The 19,416-nt window shown below is 42.1% G+C and overlaps 1 protein-coding gene across 7 annotated transcripts in view; it reads left to right on the top strand.

The window, feature by feature from the left end:
- Positions 1–727: 727 nt before the first annotated feature.
- The window catches only part of LOC113156486 (voltage-dependent T-type calcium channel subunit alpha-1I), a 122,108-nt gene continuing 103,419 nt past the window's right edge, over positions 728–19,416 (top strand). For 4 of the 7 annotated variants that reach the window (XM_033326102.1, XM_033326101.1, XM_033326103.1 and 1 more), the window contains exon 1: positions 12,781–12,833. In XM_033326102.1, the coding sequence (XP_033181993.1) occupies positions 12,812–12,833 (22 nt within the window). In that variant the 5' untranslated portion in view covers positions 12,781–12,811. Of the gene's footprint in view, positions 1,855–11,041; positions 11,079–12,780; positions 12,834–19,416 lie in introns of those variants that run through there. The other 3 variants (XM_026351694.1, XM_026351686.1, XM_026351663.1) reach the window with 3 other exon arrangements.

Genomic DNA, 19,416 nt, shown 5'->3' with positions numbered 1-19,416 from the left:
GTGTGGGTGTGTGTGTGTGTCCATCCACCACCACTTGCAAATAAGACATAAGACTTTCCCTCCCAGCTGATTTTTCATCTGCATTAAACCCTCTTGAGGCGACTCCCCTGGCTCCCCTGTCTGTCGTTTTCTCTCACATCTGTTTGGGGCCCACAGTTGACTCTCCGTCCTTCTGCTGCACACAGTTAACGCAACAGACACTTTGCCATCGATCATATGCAAAGGTATCAGCCACCCACTTACCGACAAGAGCCGCAGCGCACTCGGTCGAGTGCACCCCCGCCGCTCCGCCGTGTTTAAGTCTCCTGCGTTCACGTTGTGATGGTGCGTTCGCTTGTCCGAGCTCATGGAGACGTGAAGCGCTCAACCTGACCAGTCTAATGTGCGTGCGTGTGCGTGTGTGTGTGTGTGTGTGTGTGCGCGCGCACTGTATGCTACGTTACTGCTGCACCTTGCATCACAGTGCTGGTGTGAACTGGTTGTTGTTGTGGTGTGAACCCGCTTCATCTCACCACTCAGAACTTTCCCACTGAATCCCACAAATACGCGCGCGCATAGATCACGCGCACGCACGGAGAGAGAGAGAGAGAGAGAGAGAGAGAGAGAAGGTGTGTGTGTGTGTGTGTGTGTGTGTGGGGGGGATTCAGTCTATATGGTGAACATGCAGTTCAGTTCAGTTCAGGAAGTGATTGAACGCCAGGGGCTCTTTCAGGTGGGGACTAACTAAACGCGTTGGGTGCTCATCATCTGGAGCGTGAACACCACGCTGCTCGCTTTCTACTGTCCGTTTTTCTAAATCTCTCCCTCCCTCCATCTCTCCATCCCTCCCTCCCTCCGTCTTACACTCAAAACTCTGCGCTGAGAATCCAACCACAAGACGGGGTTCTGACGCGCCAAGAGACAAACGAATAAATCTTCACTTTTTTGAGCAGCTTTTTTTTTTTGTTTTTTGTTTTATTTGAACCTCACATTTGTCTGACGGTATCCGCGGGCCAACCTTCGTGGGATATTTTGGCTGTAGGAGGAGGCTGGCTTGACAGATGCGCCCCTCCATCGCGTATTCCGCCGGGAGGAGGACAGGGCGAGCGGTGAAGTGAAGGCGATGATCTCGCAGTTTTTTCTTTTCTGTTTCATTCTGCAGGTGATTAACTGTTGCCACTGGTTTTGGAGAAGAGGTGAAACCTTTTGGATACAACGTGTGGGAATACAGCGAGTTGAGCTTTGAAATAGCTGTCGTAATGGACTGAGAGGAGGTGAAATGTTCTTCGTGCCAGTTCTTGTGGGAACTGTGGGAAATGAGAAGCTTGGTTCGTTTTTAAAATTCACAAGCTCCAACAGATATGTGCCTCCTGCTTCGTGCGATTTTTTGGCAGCGTGCACAGTCGACGTGAGCGTGCTGAAAAAAAAGAAAAGTCTTTCCAAATTCCTTGGCGCATACATTTTAAAGTGCAACTCAAAAATTGATGATCTTCATCGCTCACTATATTGAAGTGGTCTTCTAGGAGCCCCTAATAAAACTTATCTGGTAAGAAACACTGTGAAAATTACCGCTTGATTCTCTTCTTGGCGTTTTCTGGAAACGTGAGCCCACTGGAGACCAGTGCGCACCGTACACATTCACCAAGGCTGCAACGCGCAACCCAGTTTTCCAGCGGGGAACGGGCTTCGCGCCGCGGCATCGCAGCGACGTTCTCGCTCTTTCTCACCAAAATGCCTCCGTGTGCACCGATTCCATAGATTGGCCAGTGGACACTGATCCTCCATGGTGTTCGCCGGCCAGGTGTCTCAGAGAAGGCGAATCCTCGGCTGTTCTGTTCAGTAAATCCTGGACACACCTTTTTAATGTCAGTCAAGGTAAGTTTGGCCTGTTTCTGTTTGCAGTGTTTATCGCTTGCTGTTGAGGGGCACTCCTGGGCCCCAATGTTGCATTTTATTTTTAAAGAAACGCTGGAAGAAAGCGCACAGATGAGGCAGAGGTGTTGCATGTTCAGTAGACCTGTAGCCCCACTGATCCGACAAGTGATCTTTTTGTCGTGTTACCTTTTTATTGCTTCCACATCAAGAAATATTCGGATATCCATTCAGATTATTCAGATTTGAACAGATAGATTCATTCATTGGTGACTTAATTAGTCTCTGCGCCGCAGGGAAAGCGTGTTTTAACTTGAACGTGTTGATTGAGGAGCTCATTTTGAATGGAGTCACAGAAATTGCAGTAAAACATCCACTGCTCTCAAAATGTTGACGCTGTCACATGCGCTGACGCACCCAAAGTTACTGAGGGCCTCCTGTCTTACGTCTAGTGAACACATAAAGATGAATTACATCATACGAGGGAACCAAGAATCAGTGCTGACAAAACGTTATTGTAACGATTCCACCACCCGTGAAGTGATTTACAGCTTAAATATAACAAATAAATATAAGAGAAGTTTCACATTTTTCATATTTTCTAACAACTTCAAAGAGATGTGACCTGTTCAGACAGCAGTGCAAACATCTGATCAGACAGATGAGCTCACTGGAGTGCACCCTCTCTCCTCTACTCTCTCCTCTGTTGATGACAAAATGTGTGCCAAATAAACCTCATTAGTGTGTCTAGACTGGACAAAAAAGTAGTTGTACCCAAGGTCCAAGTACTTGATACTTCTTTTACTATATTTCGTTCCTAACCACATGAACACATGTGCACAGCAGTGACTTTACTTTGTGCTGTTGCGTGTATTTGATCTTTTAATGTGTAAAAGGACTCTGTCTCTTGCATTTTCTATCAGCAGTGGCTTGTGATTCTTCTTGAAATGTAAGCTTATTCTCCTAATGCACCCACTGTGACTCCGCATAAAAGTGCCATCTTATAGTCTGCAACATAATATAATTGGATTGCACACACACACACACACACACACACACACACACACACACACACACACACACACACACACATTGTCCCTGTATTGCTCACAGCTGAAGAAATCTTAAATTCCCAAATGAATATTGTTGTCCGTGCTGAAGCTACGACTGAGGCAGCTCTCGAGGCCTTACAATAATGAAATGACCTGGAGCTGCACAGTGAGAGGCAACTGGCAATTGTTCTGAGTCAACTCTGACCCCTGAAACAAGCATGTTGATTGATGCCTTTATTTAAAAGTGCCAGGATTACGCAGAGGAGCTCAGCCAAAATTCGAGTGCTGCTGAATGTACAAAATGATCCAGTGACAGTGGCCTCTGTCGAGTCTGAAAATGAGTCACCGCGTCAACATGTTCATTTTATGGCACACAATTAGTTTTGATATTCTATGTTGAATTGAATTTCGGTAACACAACATTTCTGGCATCAGTGATCCCAGTGACCGTGTTTTAATTTGGAGGTGTCAGCGCCTTTTTACACACACTGAGTTGTGCAGGATGAGACTTGAATCTATCTCTTCAGCTTGTGCAGCATTTTTAATTGCTTCCTATACATCTCTGTTGCTGTTAAAAAAAAAAAAAAACACTGCAGGAAGCAACGCAAACCAGTTAGAACGAACACCTGCTTACATGCAAACTTTTTTTGGAGTAAATTCAAACACACACACACACATATACACACATATACACACACGCACAGGTCTGGCCAGTGTGAGATCGGGTATTGTGGTTCACCACAGGGGGGAAGAGAGGGGGCATTTACGATGCTTTGTGAGCAGCAGCTCACAATGACCTGAAAATAACAGGGGGTGGCACCAAGAGAAGACGTATGAGAATATGACACAGGATGACAGGAAAAGATAGATAGGATGAAATACAAGTAAAGAAGACCGTGATGGGGAAAAGAGAAATGAGGATGAGAAGGTACACGAGGTGTAAAGATCAAGGTAGATGTTAGGGGGCAGAGGAAAAGAGGCAAGGATGGAGGGGAGGAAAATGACAAAAGGCTAAAGGGAGTGCAGAGAGAGGGACAGAGAGCAGGGTGGGAGTGGGACTGCAGAGAAGGCTGGTATTATTCAGTTAGGTGAAACGATCGGTTTATGCTTGACAACTGTGTGGTGAGGGCACCCACATACTGAGCCTTGAGAGCCTCCTGTGAAGGCCAGAGGAAGTGAGAGGCAGCGCGAGACAAACAGAGCGAGAGAGGGAGAGCGAGCAGAGAAGAGGTTCTGTGGCTGTGACTGTCGATATTCTATGACAGAGAACAAAGAGAGGGGGAAATGTGACGGGCAGAGGGACGAGCACCAGCAGAGAGAGTAAGACACAGACAAGGAACAAACAAGAGAAGCATAAATTGCCGGAGAAGAATGGCTTGAAGCAAACAGTGCTTAGAGAACAGTTCTGCATCTTAATTGTCGGACAGTATCTATACTGCAAAATGGTTGTTTATCTTCCATGCCATAGATATTCTCTGGTTTGCAAACTATAGCACAAGTTGCAGTCTGAAGTAATGTTGAAGGACTTTTTATTCGTCTACTTGAGGAGTGCGTATTGAAATCAGGTGGTCTTGACTTTTCCTAACCCTCCTCTTTCTCTGTGTCTCTCTCTTGAAATGTGAGTCACTGTGAATGCCACCAGCATGCAAGGTTGTTGACTCATGTACACTCACCCACAGGCTCTGCTATTGTTTCAGACTGAATTGTAGCCAACAGTCTGTGTGTGTGTGTGTGTGTGTGTGTGTGTGTGTGTGTGTGAGCACGCCAAGTGGTGTTTCTGTATCTGTGCACGACTGCAGATTGCATGCGAAAAAACTGGAAACATCAGAGATTAAAGAAGAAGATACACGGGATGACAAACTAGTGGAGACATCTCAGAAAGAGAGTTTTCTTTTTGACTGTGTGCACAAAATCATAACGACAAATGCAGCTGCACATGTGAATCATCATAATAACGTGAACGGCAATTTGCAAAGAACAACAGTCGCGGTTGACACTTGGCAAGAGTCAGTCTGGCAAAGCTTTATCAAAAAAGCCTACAACTGAGAATATTAAAAATATTTAAAGTGTAGTCTATGTAATGGCTGCTTCATTCTAGCTTATTATAGGTTGAGGTCATGACAGAGACTGTGGTTATTGTACCAGGTGAAGAAAAAGTGATTCACTTCACTTGTGCTTGGTAATAAAGGTGATTCATGTGGTTCACTTCTGAAGAACTCAACTTGTGATTTTAAATGAAGGTGAAAATAGTTTGATTCCCCTGTTAAACTCAATAGTAGCTGCACTGGAGGTCTATTATTGTCTACATCCAGACTCTACATTCAGCCTTACATAAGAGATTATTATCAGGCAGTTTGAACTGAACAGGAAACACTTGTGTGTATGTGACCGTGATTCGTTGTGTTTTGTGAGTTTGCACCTGGAGTCGAAACAGAAAAAGTGTGTTTATGTGGGCATCTGAGGTCACTTTATTTTTGCACTTGGCTTCATATAGACATGCGAATGCACACATGTGATGTGTCCTTACAGTATCACATGTAATCCAGGTGCACACACATCTGCAGCTAATCTCTGTTGACAAGCTGCAGTTGCCCCATCACACAACAACCCAATTATAGATGATTGTACGCTGTGCAGCACGGGAGGGCGTGCGTTTATGGTGACAGGGTGGCCGTGTATTAAAGATGATATGTTTGTCATGTCAGGGATTATTTTGTATACTTTTGAATTCTCATGACAGGTGATAGTTAATGTTTAACCGGCACTTTTAATCTGAAATTTGATTAGCTTGCTGGTGGAGTACTTCGAATGAGTGCTTGTGTAAAAGCCTGGCTTTTAGAGGCAAGGAGTGTTTATTATTGAGAGTGTCTGCTATCCCCTCACAGGTGCTTTGGTTGAAATTGGACCACAATGCCCCCAGAAGGCACCTCACTGTGCTCTGTTGTCCCAGAAACATCCAGTCTCCCACCTGCTCACCACATTAATGATCAGATCCACGGCCCTGACACAAAACTTTACACTTACACAACTCCACCAATTTGTTTCTAAACTTACATTTGTGTATATTTATGTTCCACGACCAGCGTTTAAATGTGAAATTACACATTCAGTATTTCAATAACAACAAATCGTCACAGATGTGGTTTGGCTTAATATAAACAGCACATATTGAGTTGGGATACAGTGACATGTCAGCCCAACAACACACACATCCTATGATATTTCTGTATTATATTTCTCACACACACACACACACACACACGCCAGCATGTGGTCCCGTGGCGTGCCTCTTGTGCAGCTGTTTTATCACCTGTCACACTGACACTAGTAAAGAGGGCCATCGCAGGGCTGCCCGACCGTCACTAAGCTATTTTGATTTAAACCACGTCCCGCAGTTCAACCCCACTCCGCTCACTGCGCACTGATGTGAACAAACATCACCCCTGTCATGAAGATTTGTGACCTTTTAGAGTCAGAGTGACATTTTCTTAGCCTTATTGTCTCGTGATTTTCTGCATGGTTGATTGCATGATTAACAGATTAATAGCACCCGTGAAGCATTATACTGTAGTAGAGTAGTTTAGCTTTTAGATTTGTGGGAAAGTGTTATTATGAAGCTAGTGATGGCAATTTGTTCCCCTCAAACTATATCTCTTGGAAAAAATGCCTCAAATGACTCGCCTGTTACTTGAATAGAATTTATTAATAGAAAATGACTGACAGCAATAATTGTCACACATTAAGGTCTTTAGTCCAGGACTGTAAATGATTTGGGTTGTTGGTATCTAAAACCTGGATCATCTGCATGCATAAAATACAGAATTAATTTTGAAAATAGATGCACATAAACTTTTTACTTGAGTCCTAGGAGTCTCCATGATTCTTCCATGTTTGTTTCTATCTGTTTATCACTTGTTTCCTTTCGCCCTACATCAGAGGCAGGAACCTGCATTTTGGTTTTAGAGGTTACAGTGAAAGTGAAATTGGTATTAAAGGCTGTGTCAGAAATAGGGTTTATTGCTAAAATATAAAATGGGGTTTAGGTTATTATACATTCCTATCACAACAAGGCCATACTACTTGTTGTGATACTACATACAGTTTTACAGGAACTAAAACTAAACTCAAACAACAGCCTGAGTCTAAATGCCAGCAGTCCCTTTTATTTTCCTTTCATGGCACAAATATTTGATGGAAATGAGCATGAGTGATTTCTGATCATGACACTGGTCTAGCATCAATGGCAGTGACTAAAGTGATGCAGTGAAATGAGCACGAGCCTGGTTTAGAATAAGAAATGATCATTCTTTACGATCAGTCGTGCTGTATATAGAATAAACATGCACAAACACACATATACCAGCATTTTCCAAGTGTTTCTCTGGCGTTTTCTGCTTTTAAATTAAGGGGATTAACGTTGGCTGTTTCCAGAGGGTTTGTGTGAGCGTGTTTGTTTGTTTGTGTGTGTGTGTGAGAGTGTGTGTGTGTGTTTGCAGATGAGAAAGACATCTGAAGGGAGGGGAGTACAAAGCAAACTTGCTTTTGGCTAGAAAGCTGTTCTACTCTTTCACTTTGCAAGGCTCCCCTCCTTATCTCCCTCTCTCACTCTTTAATAGCGCTGTTGAACTCACCTAAGTCATTTTATCTTCTTAACTCTATATTGTATCGACAGTCGTGTATTAAAAAAGATGACAACCACCTATTGAATTTATGCGCTCACTTTCATAACTTCAAGGGCATAATTTTTTGCCAACTTGTTTTAAAGCAGTAGCATCCGTGGACATTTACCATCGCCGGCGTCATCCTCACCATCATCATCACAACAAACACTATGCTTTTGTCATTGCCATCATCATCTCAGATGCTGCCATCATCACATTCACTAGCGGTGTCAGCAGAATTACTGCCATCATCATCACTGTAATTATCATTGCCGTCATTATGAAATAAATCTAATCATAACCATCTCATCTCCTTTGTTCATCACTTCTTGGGTTCCAGCCAGAAGCAAAGACTTGGCAATGGAAAATTATTTTTTTTTCTCATTTCTCTCTCGCCTTCACTGTCATCATGCACGAGTCAGAGGAACCCAAACATGCATCATCCTTTGACAAGAGAAGCCTGTCATGAAAAAAAAACATTAGGAATGAGCCATTATTCATGTTTTATATCTCACATGAACATTTCCTCTTCTTCTGTGAAAGCCTGGACATTGTGGCCACTTCCTGGTGGCAGGGGACACACACTCCAGTACAAACAAATGCACACACACACACACACGCGCACACAAAACTGAGGGCTGCAGGGCTGTAAATGTCAGCCATCACTCTGTCTATTTGCTGATAGATTTGATTGATCGTGAACTCTGCATGTGAGTGTGTGTGTGTGTGTGTGTGTGTGTGTGTGTGTGTGTGTGTGTGTGTGTGTGTGTGTGTGTGTTAGGAGGTATGTGCTTGTGGGTATGTGCCCATGTGCATGATTGACAGCTGCCACAGATTGTCCAAGTAATGCAAGCACGCAGACATGCAACTTAAATCATAGGAACTGAGTTGGGGTGTTTTCAGTCGCGTGTTTTAGTTTAACAGAAATATCCACTATTTATTTTCTATATCTTCACTCAAAACTGTTTTGTATGAAGACTGATGATCAGTCACAGCATCTGGTGAAAGTACTTTGTCATTAACATCTTATCAGTCCACACATGCAGCCAGTTAAGATCAGGAAATGATCATCCGTCTCGTGATCTTTAAATCTCACTCCAGCTTTCTAACTGCCACAGACCCTTTACGGCATATCGGTTCAGATCCTCAGGAGTTAAGGAATATGAATAATTGCCTGGGTCATGCGATGTGACATATAACGTCAGCTGGAGAAGACATCAGTTGAGTTTGAATAGGAAAAGCCTGAAAGGTTGAGTATGCATGTGTGTGTGCTGACATTTTGAGGTCATAGAAAAAAAATGATATGATGTTGTGTAGGCTCAGGACACACTGAATCATTGTACAAAGTTAAATGATAAAATAGAGAGAGATTACTGTGTGTGTGTGAGAGAGAGAGAAAGAGAGAAAGACGGAGAGGATTGTGAATTGGTTTGGTGATTAGTAATAATTAGGATTGTATCCTGTCTAGAAGGACAGATTAGATTATGTCTTTAAGGTTGACATGACTAGAATGACTATTATTCCTTACTTCTGATATCTGCATGAGTTTTCCTTCCTGTTGCTCCCCATGTGAGCAAGTGCCAAATTTAATCAGAAGAAAATCAAAGAAAAAACAAGAAAAAAACTATAAAAACAGAATTCTCCCAGCTCCCACTCCTGACAACGTCTGCACATTCTCTTAATGAGTAAGCGGGCGTCGTCCCAGGGATCTCATTCAAGACCAAGATCAGGGGATCAGGGCATTTTCCTGGACCAGAATAAATCCAGGGCCCACTGCACCCAGTGTAAAGCATAACAGTCACTCTTGAGGATTTCAACCCGGTATCAGGAGGATTTCACCCCATCAGGGTACCGTGAGCTACAACATGGAGGTCTGTGCAGCCCTCCAGACCACCACTAACCCACCAGCAAACTGGTAATGCCACATGGCGTTACTTGCAGCATACGGTTCAACCCCAGTGTCTCCAGACTCTTTCTCTCCTGCTACATGTGTTCGCTGTGAACCTCCTCTCATCTGTGAAGAGAGCAGAACCTGCCATTTCTGTTGCTCTCTAGAGAATGCCAATCGAGCGGCAGAGTGCTGGTGTGTGAAGCACAGGTTATGTCATGTCCTCGTGCCACCCCCATGGTGTCTGCTTCTGACAGTTTGGTCAGAAATATACACACCAGTAGCCTGCTGGAGGTCATTTTGTAGGGCTCTTGCAGCGCTCCTCCTGTTTCGTCTTGCACAAAGGTGCAGATACGGGTCCTGCTGCCGGGTTGTTTCCCTTCTACCATGCGGTCCAGCTCTCCTGGGAAAATAGCTGGTCCTCCTGCTATCTCCTCCATACTCCTGAAACTGTGTTGCTAGACACAGCAAACCTTCTCCTGCACATATATATTTCTGCCATCATGCATTTTTGCAAGTTCTATTTGCATAATATAATAGATCAGACCTAGAATGTGTTTAACAATGTTTCTGAGATCCAATTTAAACAGCCTATTTAAAAATTGCATTTCACTGCATACTTTCAAATATTTGGAGACTTTATGTTAAAGTACAAACAGTTTAGAAGTTAATTGGCAGCTGAGCAAGCCAGTATCTGTGAAACAGCCTGTTTTCTTCAGTAAATAGATGGTACTTCTCCAGCCTTTATTGAAAGTGTTATATGACATCACAGAGCTGAAATGTGAATCTGTTGTCGGTTCTCTTCGCTACTGCACATCTATCAGTCTTTTTTCTCCTCTTCACCTGTCTGATCTCTCTCTCTAATGTCAAACGTGTATTCTAAAGACCAAAGCAGGGGCTGACAGATATATGGAGCTATTTCGGTTCTTGATGGTGATGACGGTGCGGCTCCTTTGAGCACTTCCCCTCCGTCCTGATTCATTACCCCTGGCCTTTCGCTAGTGAACACAAACACACACGAGCATATAGGGAATTCACAAACACGCACACAGGCATCAAATGAAATGCACAGATAAACAGACGCACCAGACATACACATTATGCTGTATGCCTCATACAAAAACACAAAGACACCATAATAAATATGCAATTACTGATGTAGAAATATGTTAAGAAATAATAAATATAGGCATAACATCACGCTTGCATAGAAATATACATATACATCATGTCCTCCACACATGCATCCAGTCAATCCATGCAAAGATGTGCTGACACACAGAAGGCACTCTGTCCTTTTTTCCCCCCAAGGATTCTGATAATTAGATTCCTACAGGCCAAGTCTCTCAATTTCACTGGATTTAATTGAAAAAACACACACATACATATACACATGCAGGCACAGGGAGGAGGCTCCACAGGTCCACTCTTGTTGATCACAAGCTGGGACTGTGCTGCTCTAATAATTAATTTCTACACCGGCCTCCCTCACACGCCTCATTTACCAATCAATCCCTTCTTTGTTTTATGAATTCTATTAAGTCGGCCTCTGTTCTGCTAGGAGGAGCTGGTGGGGGGAAAGACGAAAGGCAAGAGTCCTAGGGAAGCATTCTTGTTGCATGGCAGGTGAGCCGCATATTAATTGTTCATAGATGGGTGGGCTGCATGGAGTTAAGCGTGTCGAAATGTCTGCCTGTGGGTGCACACCTTGAGGTATCAGGACTGAGCATAGGAAAGAAAAAGTTGAGCGCATCAAATTCCACATGCTGTTCTCTGAATAGCATGACACTGATTGACACTGATATCTCAGCCCTGAGCTTTCCTCAGGGTTAAAAGCTCTGGTGCACCTGAATCCGGAGAGGCTTTTTGGTGAAATTACGAAGTTGATCAGTCGTGTGTGTTTAATACCGAGGACGTGATAAAGGGATGGAATAAGCAGTCATGCAAACAAGGTGTGTGCTTAAGGTTGGACTAAATTTAGACTTTTCCTTGGATCATGAACTAAAATCATTCAGCTTGTTGAAATGCAGTTACATGCTTTGCACACAACCTACCAGCAACTCTTATTGTCAATAGGATAATGCAGAAAATACTTTTCCACTAATGTGTACACACTTTACACTGCAGTAAATGTACAATAAACAAAAGATATTCAACAAATGTTTATAGTATAACAACACAAAAACAAACACACAGAAAATTACAGTGCTACATTGAAGAACTGAGTCACAGAGCACTGTGTTGTTCCTGTCTGTTTAGCCACATATTTTCCTCCACCTCGTGCTGAAATGTGTTATACAGCTGTTATGTGCTGGAAAACAGTGAGAAATGCAATAGTTTTTATAGAACAAACTAAATGTTGTGGGAAATCGTTTTGAAAACTAGAACTATAAAATGTCATTTGAAAATTGAGCCAGAGCTTTGGAGAAAAACATTGAACTCTCATTTTCTTTATATTGCCTTCTTCCTAAAGTGTGTATGGAGAGAATTGCATTTTAAAAGCTTCCCTAAGTGTGAATGTACTTTCTATCCAATTTCTATCAGTGAAAACTTTTCACTGCAGCGTCTGTGGATTATCCTAAATAACAGAAATATTAATTCAAGAAAAGCAGTTTGCTGTTTGGTAAATGTGATGTTTAAGCCTCATTTTATTGGGGCGGCAGCAGGTTTAGAGTTATCAAGGTGATCTGCAGGGGAACTAAGTGAGACAAAAACATCGGGCGTGTGACTCTTTAAGGTCATCGAGGATAAAGATTATTACATAACGTGTGATATCTTGAGGAAATGAGAGAGCGAAAGCAAACTACTGCTGACACCTTGCTTGGCTGCAGCATCTGTAGAGTGTATATTCCAGTGGGAGTATGACCAGAGACCATCTGTCACTCGCTTAGACACACACACACACACACACACACACAGAAAAGAATGCATGGCCCTCCAGATGAATACAAAGATGGATAGATGGATAGGTAGGTAGATTTCTTAAATTCATATTCATGTTATTAGTATTATTAAGAACTGGAGCAAGCAATTAAGAAAGACAGTTTCATCTGTTGTGGACACAAACAGTGAACTAGCCCATCACATCTCTCTATTTCTGACGACACTCGTCATCTCTGAAAGAGACAGCTAGCATTCTGGGCCACTGTGCGCACACACACTCACACGTGTGGTTGTGCACGCAGGGGTGGGAGGCTATACATAGTTGTTTCAGGACGTATAAATACACTGGTATAGGTACAGTTTGGTGCCCTGATATTTTTAGAATTCACAGAACTGTCAGATTTTTGCACCAGGGTGAGCAGAAGCAAGACAGATTACTGCACGAGGCAACAGCACAAAATGAAGAATGTTAGCAAATGCAAAATCTGATAAACAGAGGTAAGGACACACACACACACACACACACACACGCACACACAGATTTATTTATAAAGGATTCCCTACAGTACCAGGTAACGCTGGCTGAAACTCATCAGACAGTTCTTAACCGCCTAGTTTTTTGTGTTTCAAGCTAAAACAACTCTGGGTTTACCTGCAGACAAACAATCACCCAAGTGGTCCTGGAGTTGAGGATTCTCATCTGACATGACTCATTTACTCATTCAGTGCTGAATACACCGTACATCATTCAGGGCTCTGACACAGCAGTGTGGCCTTTAACATACACAAAACATGTATGAGTGTGCATGTGTGGTGGGTGATGAAGAGAGTTTAATATGATTTGGCACAGGCCTTAGCCTTATAAAGGCAAAGGTCATTCTTAAGTGCAGTGAGATGTCACATCAACTTCTGGTTTTATCCACAAAAACTCTGATATGTAACTGGATGCCCACAGGCGGAGCGCTTAAAAAAAGACACAAGTCCAGTTACTTATTCTGTCGACATCATCTTAAGGCCGACTCTCAACCTGTATGTGTGTGTGTGTGTGAGAGAGAGTGGTTTCATTTGGAGACCCACTGAGTAATGAGATGGAGCAGAGAAGCATTAGTATTTTTAGCCCTGATAGCTTCACAGAAAACAGGGTGTTTTGTGAATGGCAAGTTCTCTGCCGCTCTGCTTTTTAGTCTGCACTGCTTGTTAGAGAGAACTGCAGAGGAGATGAGGACGGGGGGGGGGGGGGGGGGGGAAGAATGACAGCAACAGAGGGGACAAACTTCAGAAAAAAAGACGAAGAAGAAAAAGGAAAAGGGAAAGAAGGCGAAAAGAATGAAGATCCCGAAATACACACGCGAGAGGAACGAGACGAAAAGAGAGCGAGAGAGGGGAGAAAATTAGTCAAACCTGAACTAGACTGTTGCTTTTAACTTTTGCTGTGGGGAGTGATTTATAGGTCTGTACAGGCGTTACCTGTGGATCATGGTAGCGCAGCTGAAAAACCAGATGGTGATGTTGGGAATCCACACTGTTATGTAGTGTATCTATTCTTTCTCTTATATAATTCACTCAAAGCGTTGAGCCCGTGCCAAGGCTGCATTTGCATCACTCGGTCTTTCCCTCTGTCATCGTGAAGTGCCTCTCATTTCATCTCACCTATCCAATGACTGCCAGGCATACAGTCGAGCCTCTTCTGGTTAATAACCCTATCAACAACAACCTCGTTGTGTTGTTTAGCTGGCAACAACCAACAGGTTGCAGATTATGGGAGTTAGCAGTGCACCTCATAGTTCAGTATCCAACCCAGATGTTTAAAAGTCAATACATCACTTTTTAATTAAATGATGTTCGTTCTATGTTTTAGGAGAAAGGGATTCATGTTGCTGCTGTGGCTCAGCACCGCTGACAGCACTCACCACTGATATACATCCTTCCCCTGAGTTGCACTCACACCCTTAGGTTTGAGGATATTCCCACAGCAATAGCTCCTGATTAAAGTTTCCTTCCACTTATCTCTGAATCATCTCATCACGTCCTTGTCGAACGGCAGCTTAACCCACTGGACTCTTTCTTTATGAGGAATGCTGTGTTGCGAGTCAGTCGTGTTGTGATACGTGATGATAATGAGGATGATGATGCATGCACCTGCGTGAATCATACAAACAGTGGTTCAGGGTGCTGCAGGTGGACGGAGCTGTAGAAGTGCAGCATCACAGAGAAACACAGGAAAGCCATATCGTTTCTGTCATTGTATTTCCCTTCTGTAAAGGCATTCAATGGCAACTTTATTAATGTTATCATTCTGCTGTTTATTGAAAAGCAAACCTGGCAAGACGCAGAAAGCTCTCACACTGAGAGTGGCGAATAAAAGACAAAGCACACCCAAAGAGATGGGATAGATTGCGAGGCAGCGAAAGCGAGAGACATCAGAACTGACAGGTGAATTGAGAGGTTGAGATGCAGAGGGGGACAGAAATGAGAGAAGTATTGAAATGAGGGGAGACCTTTGAAGATCAGCAGGTGAAATATCGCTTTGATAATTGCGTCGGCTTTTCAATGTGGCACTCAGCTGTGGTGTTTGTGTGCGCGTCTGTGTATACACTTTGTGCTTGCATCCGCAGGGTCGCCTTCACTCTTTCAGATGGAACACATTATAACCATGTCTTTAGGTCTTCTTCTAGTACATGACGTAAATGTACATTTAAAATATCTGATGATGGTAACTTGACATTTCAACCTCCTGTTAACATAACACACAGTAATGTATGTAATTGTGTATGCAATCACGCAAAAGACTTTGCTGTGTAGCACACAGTATGTGTCACATGTCAGTCTTTCTTTGCATGTGCTGCTGCCACCGCGATGGTTTATATGTCAAAGAGCAGCGTGACATATAGGGTACTAATGTGGGCCTTTGGGAGACTTCAAAGGGTATTTCAGCCCTGGTTTTGTGGATGATTTGACACAGTCACACTGGATTATGTGTGTGAGCGTACGCATTTTTAGCATTTCTTTTGACATATATACATAATTCTGTCCTTGTGTGTGGTCGTGTGCACATATTTGATCAAATCTTCTTTGAAGTGAGGGCTCTTTGATCGAGGCACACAGTCATCAGTCAGCTGAACAGACATCACTGGCAGTGTTGGCTAATGGTTGACAGGAGTTGATAGCTCGGGGTTACAAATCTGGCCAGAGCATCAATACACCAAAACTCTGTAGAAGCGCTTGCATTCTCACACTAACATGTATTTTGAAATATTCGAATAACTAGAGTAATTGAGCTTCATTATCAGTCACAACACACCGTTATAAAACTAAAGTGGTTTTTGCAAATGCTGGAATCGCTTCTCTAGCTTAAAGTCGTATTGCCAAACCATTTTTTATATTTTATGCAAACTTTTGTTAAGGTTTTTAGCCCGTAAAGGATTTTTCTCCTCCTACAATTTTGTTAGATTAAGATCCAGTGTCCACAGCCACAACTGCTGTCATCAGCTGTACGTTTCGGCAAAATCTCATAGTAAATTCATAGTCAGTGTGATCAGTGGCATGCAAGACGAGGAGGTCAGGGGACACACAATATGTCAGAGGATGGAAGTGGCATCTCAGACATCACATGCATTGCATGCATACTTGATCCACTTAGCTAGTGTTTGCTCTTTTGACAAATAGGCTGCATGATGAATTTGGTCTTCTAGGAAATTTCAATATTATGTAAAATTAAACTGCATACATTTAGTCTGACATTTATGTAAGGTCATTGCTCAACAGTTTTCTCTGCCAGGTCTGGGGTAATTGAATTTTGGATGCTGTTTTGCCTACAGCCACCATGGATTACTTACAGGGCATGCAGAGCACAGACCCACATTCCCCAGACTACAATAGGCCCTGAGTACTTGGAAGGAGAATATGCAGAAGATTAATAATAGATGACACATGTGTCTACTGTATGATAATGTAATGAAGAATACGTTCACTCCTGTCTATGTTTTATCAGTTTAGGGAGAATATTTTCATATTCAATATTTATATTTTTATTCCATCGTATTCTTGACACATATCTGTGTTGCTTCAGCTGTTCACTTGTGCTAACTCCACTGACTTCTGGGCTGGATGAAGAGGAGAGTTTGTGCAAAGGCTGAGAACATGTTTGGCCCCCACACCGTCCACACCTGTGTTGTCAGGTGTTTGTTTGGATCTTTTGTGCCCTGAATTTTGCCCTACTCTCTGTCCTGAAGCTCAAGTACAGCTAATCACTTTACTGCTTCCTGGTGGACAGCCCTAATGCATTTAGCCACTCCGGAGGGAGCCGATGTTTGACAGTGTAGAACGGCCTCGCTGCCCGCTGTCACAGTGTCTGTGCAGCTTTCTCTTTGTTTTCTCTTTTTCTTTCCCTCACTTCTATTTAACTTTCTAAGTAACACTAAATAAATATTACATTATGTGAAAATTTAACAACTGAATTAAATCTGACAAATACATAAACAAATAAAAATATTTAAATAAAATATTTAAATGATATTGTTAAGATACAACCAACACTTATTTTCACTGTTTTCTTTCTCATCTCTTCCTGTATCCTCTCACTTTAATACGACATAGTTCATTACCACTAGACTTTTATGGTTAATAATGGTTTGTTACTCTGTCTTTTGCACGGCGCTATTGTTTGGTCAATTGGACAGCGATGAACTGGAATAATTGTGTGGGCCCAAAATGTTCAGCTCATCAACACTGCTGAAACACCCCGTGAATCTCACTTTGAGTCCTTCTATTTGAATATCCACAGCAGACTTTCCATTACTGAAGTTATGTAACACACACACACACACACACAGCAAGTGGAACAGGGATGATTCATCTAAATGAGCACCTGAGCATGAAACAGCATCACTTACATCAAGGCTTGTGGCTTAGTAAAAGGTAGATGGCATTAGAAGTAGTTAGAGGGAATAGATGAACGTCAGGTATGACACATAATAATAACACCATAAATTGCTCTATTACGCTATTACGTGCTCTACTGTAGGCAATGCATTGAGAATTAAAAAGTGGAGCTGCATTGAATGACTAACAACTAAGGAATGCAGCATATTGTACCATTATTTTTGTTCCCATGTTCTTTTATTCATGAATCCATCTTAAAAGATTGGCAAGCGCATTAATACACAAATGTTGTACCTCCTTCGTCATTTGCAATATGTGAAAATGTAATTCATTGCTTTTTTTCTGAGGGCATAACCAACCGATTTATTTTCCCAGATTTGTTTCACTTTTCATTTTATGTAAAAGTGAATATTTTCATTTGACTTCATCAGAGCTAAACAATTCAGCAGCTTCGCTAATGTTGAACTTCATTTAGTTTGTATAATATATTCTTGACCTGCGCTTGGCTATGAACGGGCAGTGTGAAGGACTCTGTGGTGACAGATCAGGCGTCGTCGGCATAAACTTCACCAAATATAACAACTTTTTTGAAGCCTCATACATCTTTTTCTAGTCCCTAGAGCTGTGAACCAACTTTCACGACTTGTCTCTGTGTCTTATATGTCGACTATTCTTTCACTTCATAATATGGCACACTGCCTTTGATCCTGCTCTCTCTTGAGTCCTAGAGATCCTTCATCTCCAACCCTCCAGGTTGTTTCTCGTTTCCTCCCTCTCCTCCACCTCAATTTGACCTTCATTCTCTTCCTGGAAGGCTACAGCTTCCTGCTACCTACCTCTGCGAGAGACTAAAAGAGAAAACACTGTGGATTTACTGGGATTAACATTTTAGCTGTTTTATCTGCTTTAGCTAATTAGTGAGGTAATGGAACTTTTGTCTGCGGAAAGGAATGACGACGATACGCTCAGCATTATTAAAGCTGTAAGGTGAGATAGAATGATCCAGAACAGAAAGCCAATTATCTTCATGTATAGAAAAATACCTGAATGATGCCACAGCTGCAAGCACTAAAGAGGGGTGCCCAGTTTGCCATCAGTAACTCATATCTCAAATACACAGAATATTAGCATATACTGCATTTTATACACTTACATGTAAAAGTCCAATATGAGTGAAGTGACTGAATAGCTGTTTAGCCTATTTTCCCACTATCCATTAAAGAAAATTAAATTAGAAATGTCAAATTAATTTAGTCCATTTTATTTGCTTCTGTATTTTTTGACTTTCTCATTAATTGAGTCAGGTGAATATTAAGCAACACTTGGAAATAAGCACTTTGGGTTTTTGGATTAGCAAAGCTATTGCTTCATAAATGAAATATTAAACATATTAAGGGTGATTAATTGGGAAGTATTTAAATAATGACTGCACCTTTTAAAGAAAGACGGTAGACACCTACAGAGAGCTGATTCCTGGAAACGTCCTATTCACTAGATTCTTAATTAAAAAGCAAAATTTGTCAGAGAAAGATGAAGAAGAGCTTTAATAAGAGAAAGCCACATTGATGAGAGAGAGCGATAAAGTAAAATGAGGTGAAAAGTAGGGTGTGCTAAAAACTGAGAGGGGGGGGAAACAAAACCGAGAGAGATCTACAGCAATGATTTGAGAGGTGGAGAGAGAGAACATGCGAATGTAAATAATTTAGCGTATGTGAATAATAATGTTTAAATGCCAGGTGAGGATTTGGGGGCAGATGGTGAGCATTAAAGTCAGTTTGTTGCTGACGGGACTGCTGCACTTCCATCCCCCCTGCATGCCACATTCACACCAATATGACCCCACCACCAAACGTAGACAAGCACATCAACTCAAATTAAAGACCAGCCAAGCAAAGCCAATGCAGCATTTATGTATAAGATGGATTTTAGCGTTTTGCCAAAGCTATTTCTTTTCCAAGCTTAATTCCAAAATGCAAATTAATCTAAGGAAGCTCCTTTAATGCCTTTATTTTTTAATATGTATTTTTGAGGATGATTCAAGGAACTGTTGGTTTGTTATCTCACTTTCTCAGGTAGTGAACAGTTCTGTGTCCTTCTGCATTTGACTTTTCTAGTCAAATATTTTAATTATTCAACTGGTGATTGCTGTTTACATGCAAAAATAAACTTATTTTGTACATTTAATTTATGTGCAGTTAAA

This window comes from Anabas testudineus, chromosome 8 (genome assembly GCF_900324465.2).
Source record: "Anabas testudineus chromosome 8, fAnaTes1.2, whole genome shotgun sequence".
In the NCBI taxonomy this organism is placed as follows: Eukaryota; Metazoa; Chordata; class Actinopteri; order Anabantiformes; family Anabantidae; genus Anabas; species Anabas testudineus.
The sequence above is the reverse complement of the archived record's forward strand: the minus strand, read 5'-3'. Positions and strand labels throughout refer to the sequence as shown.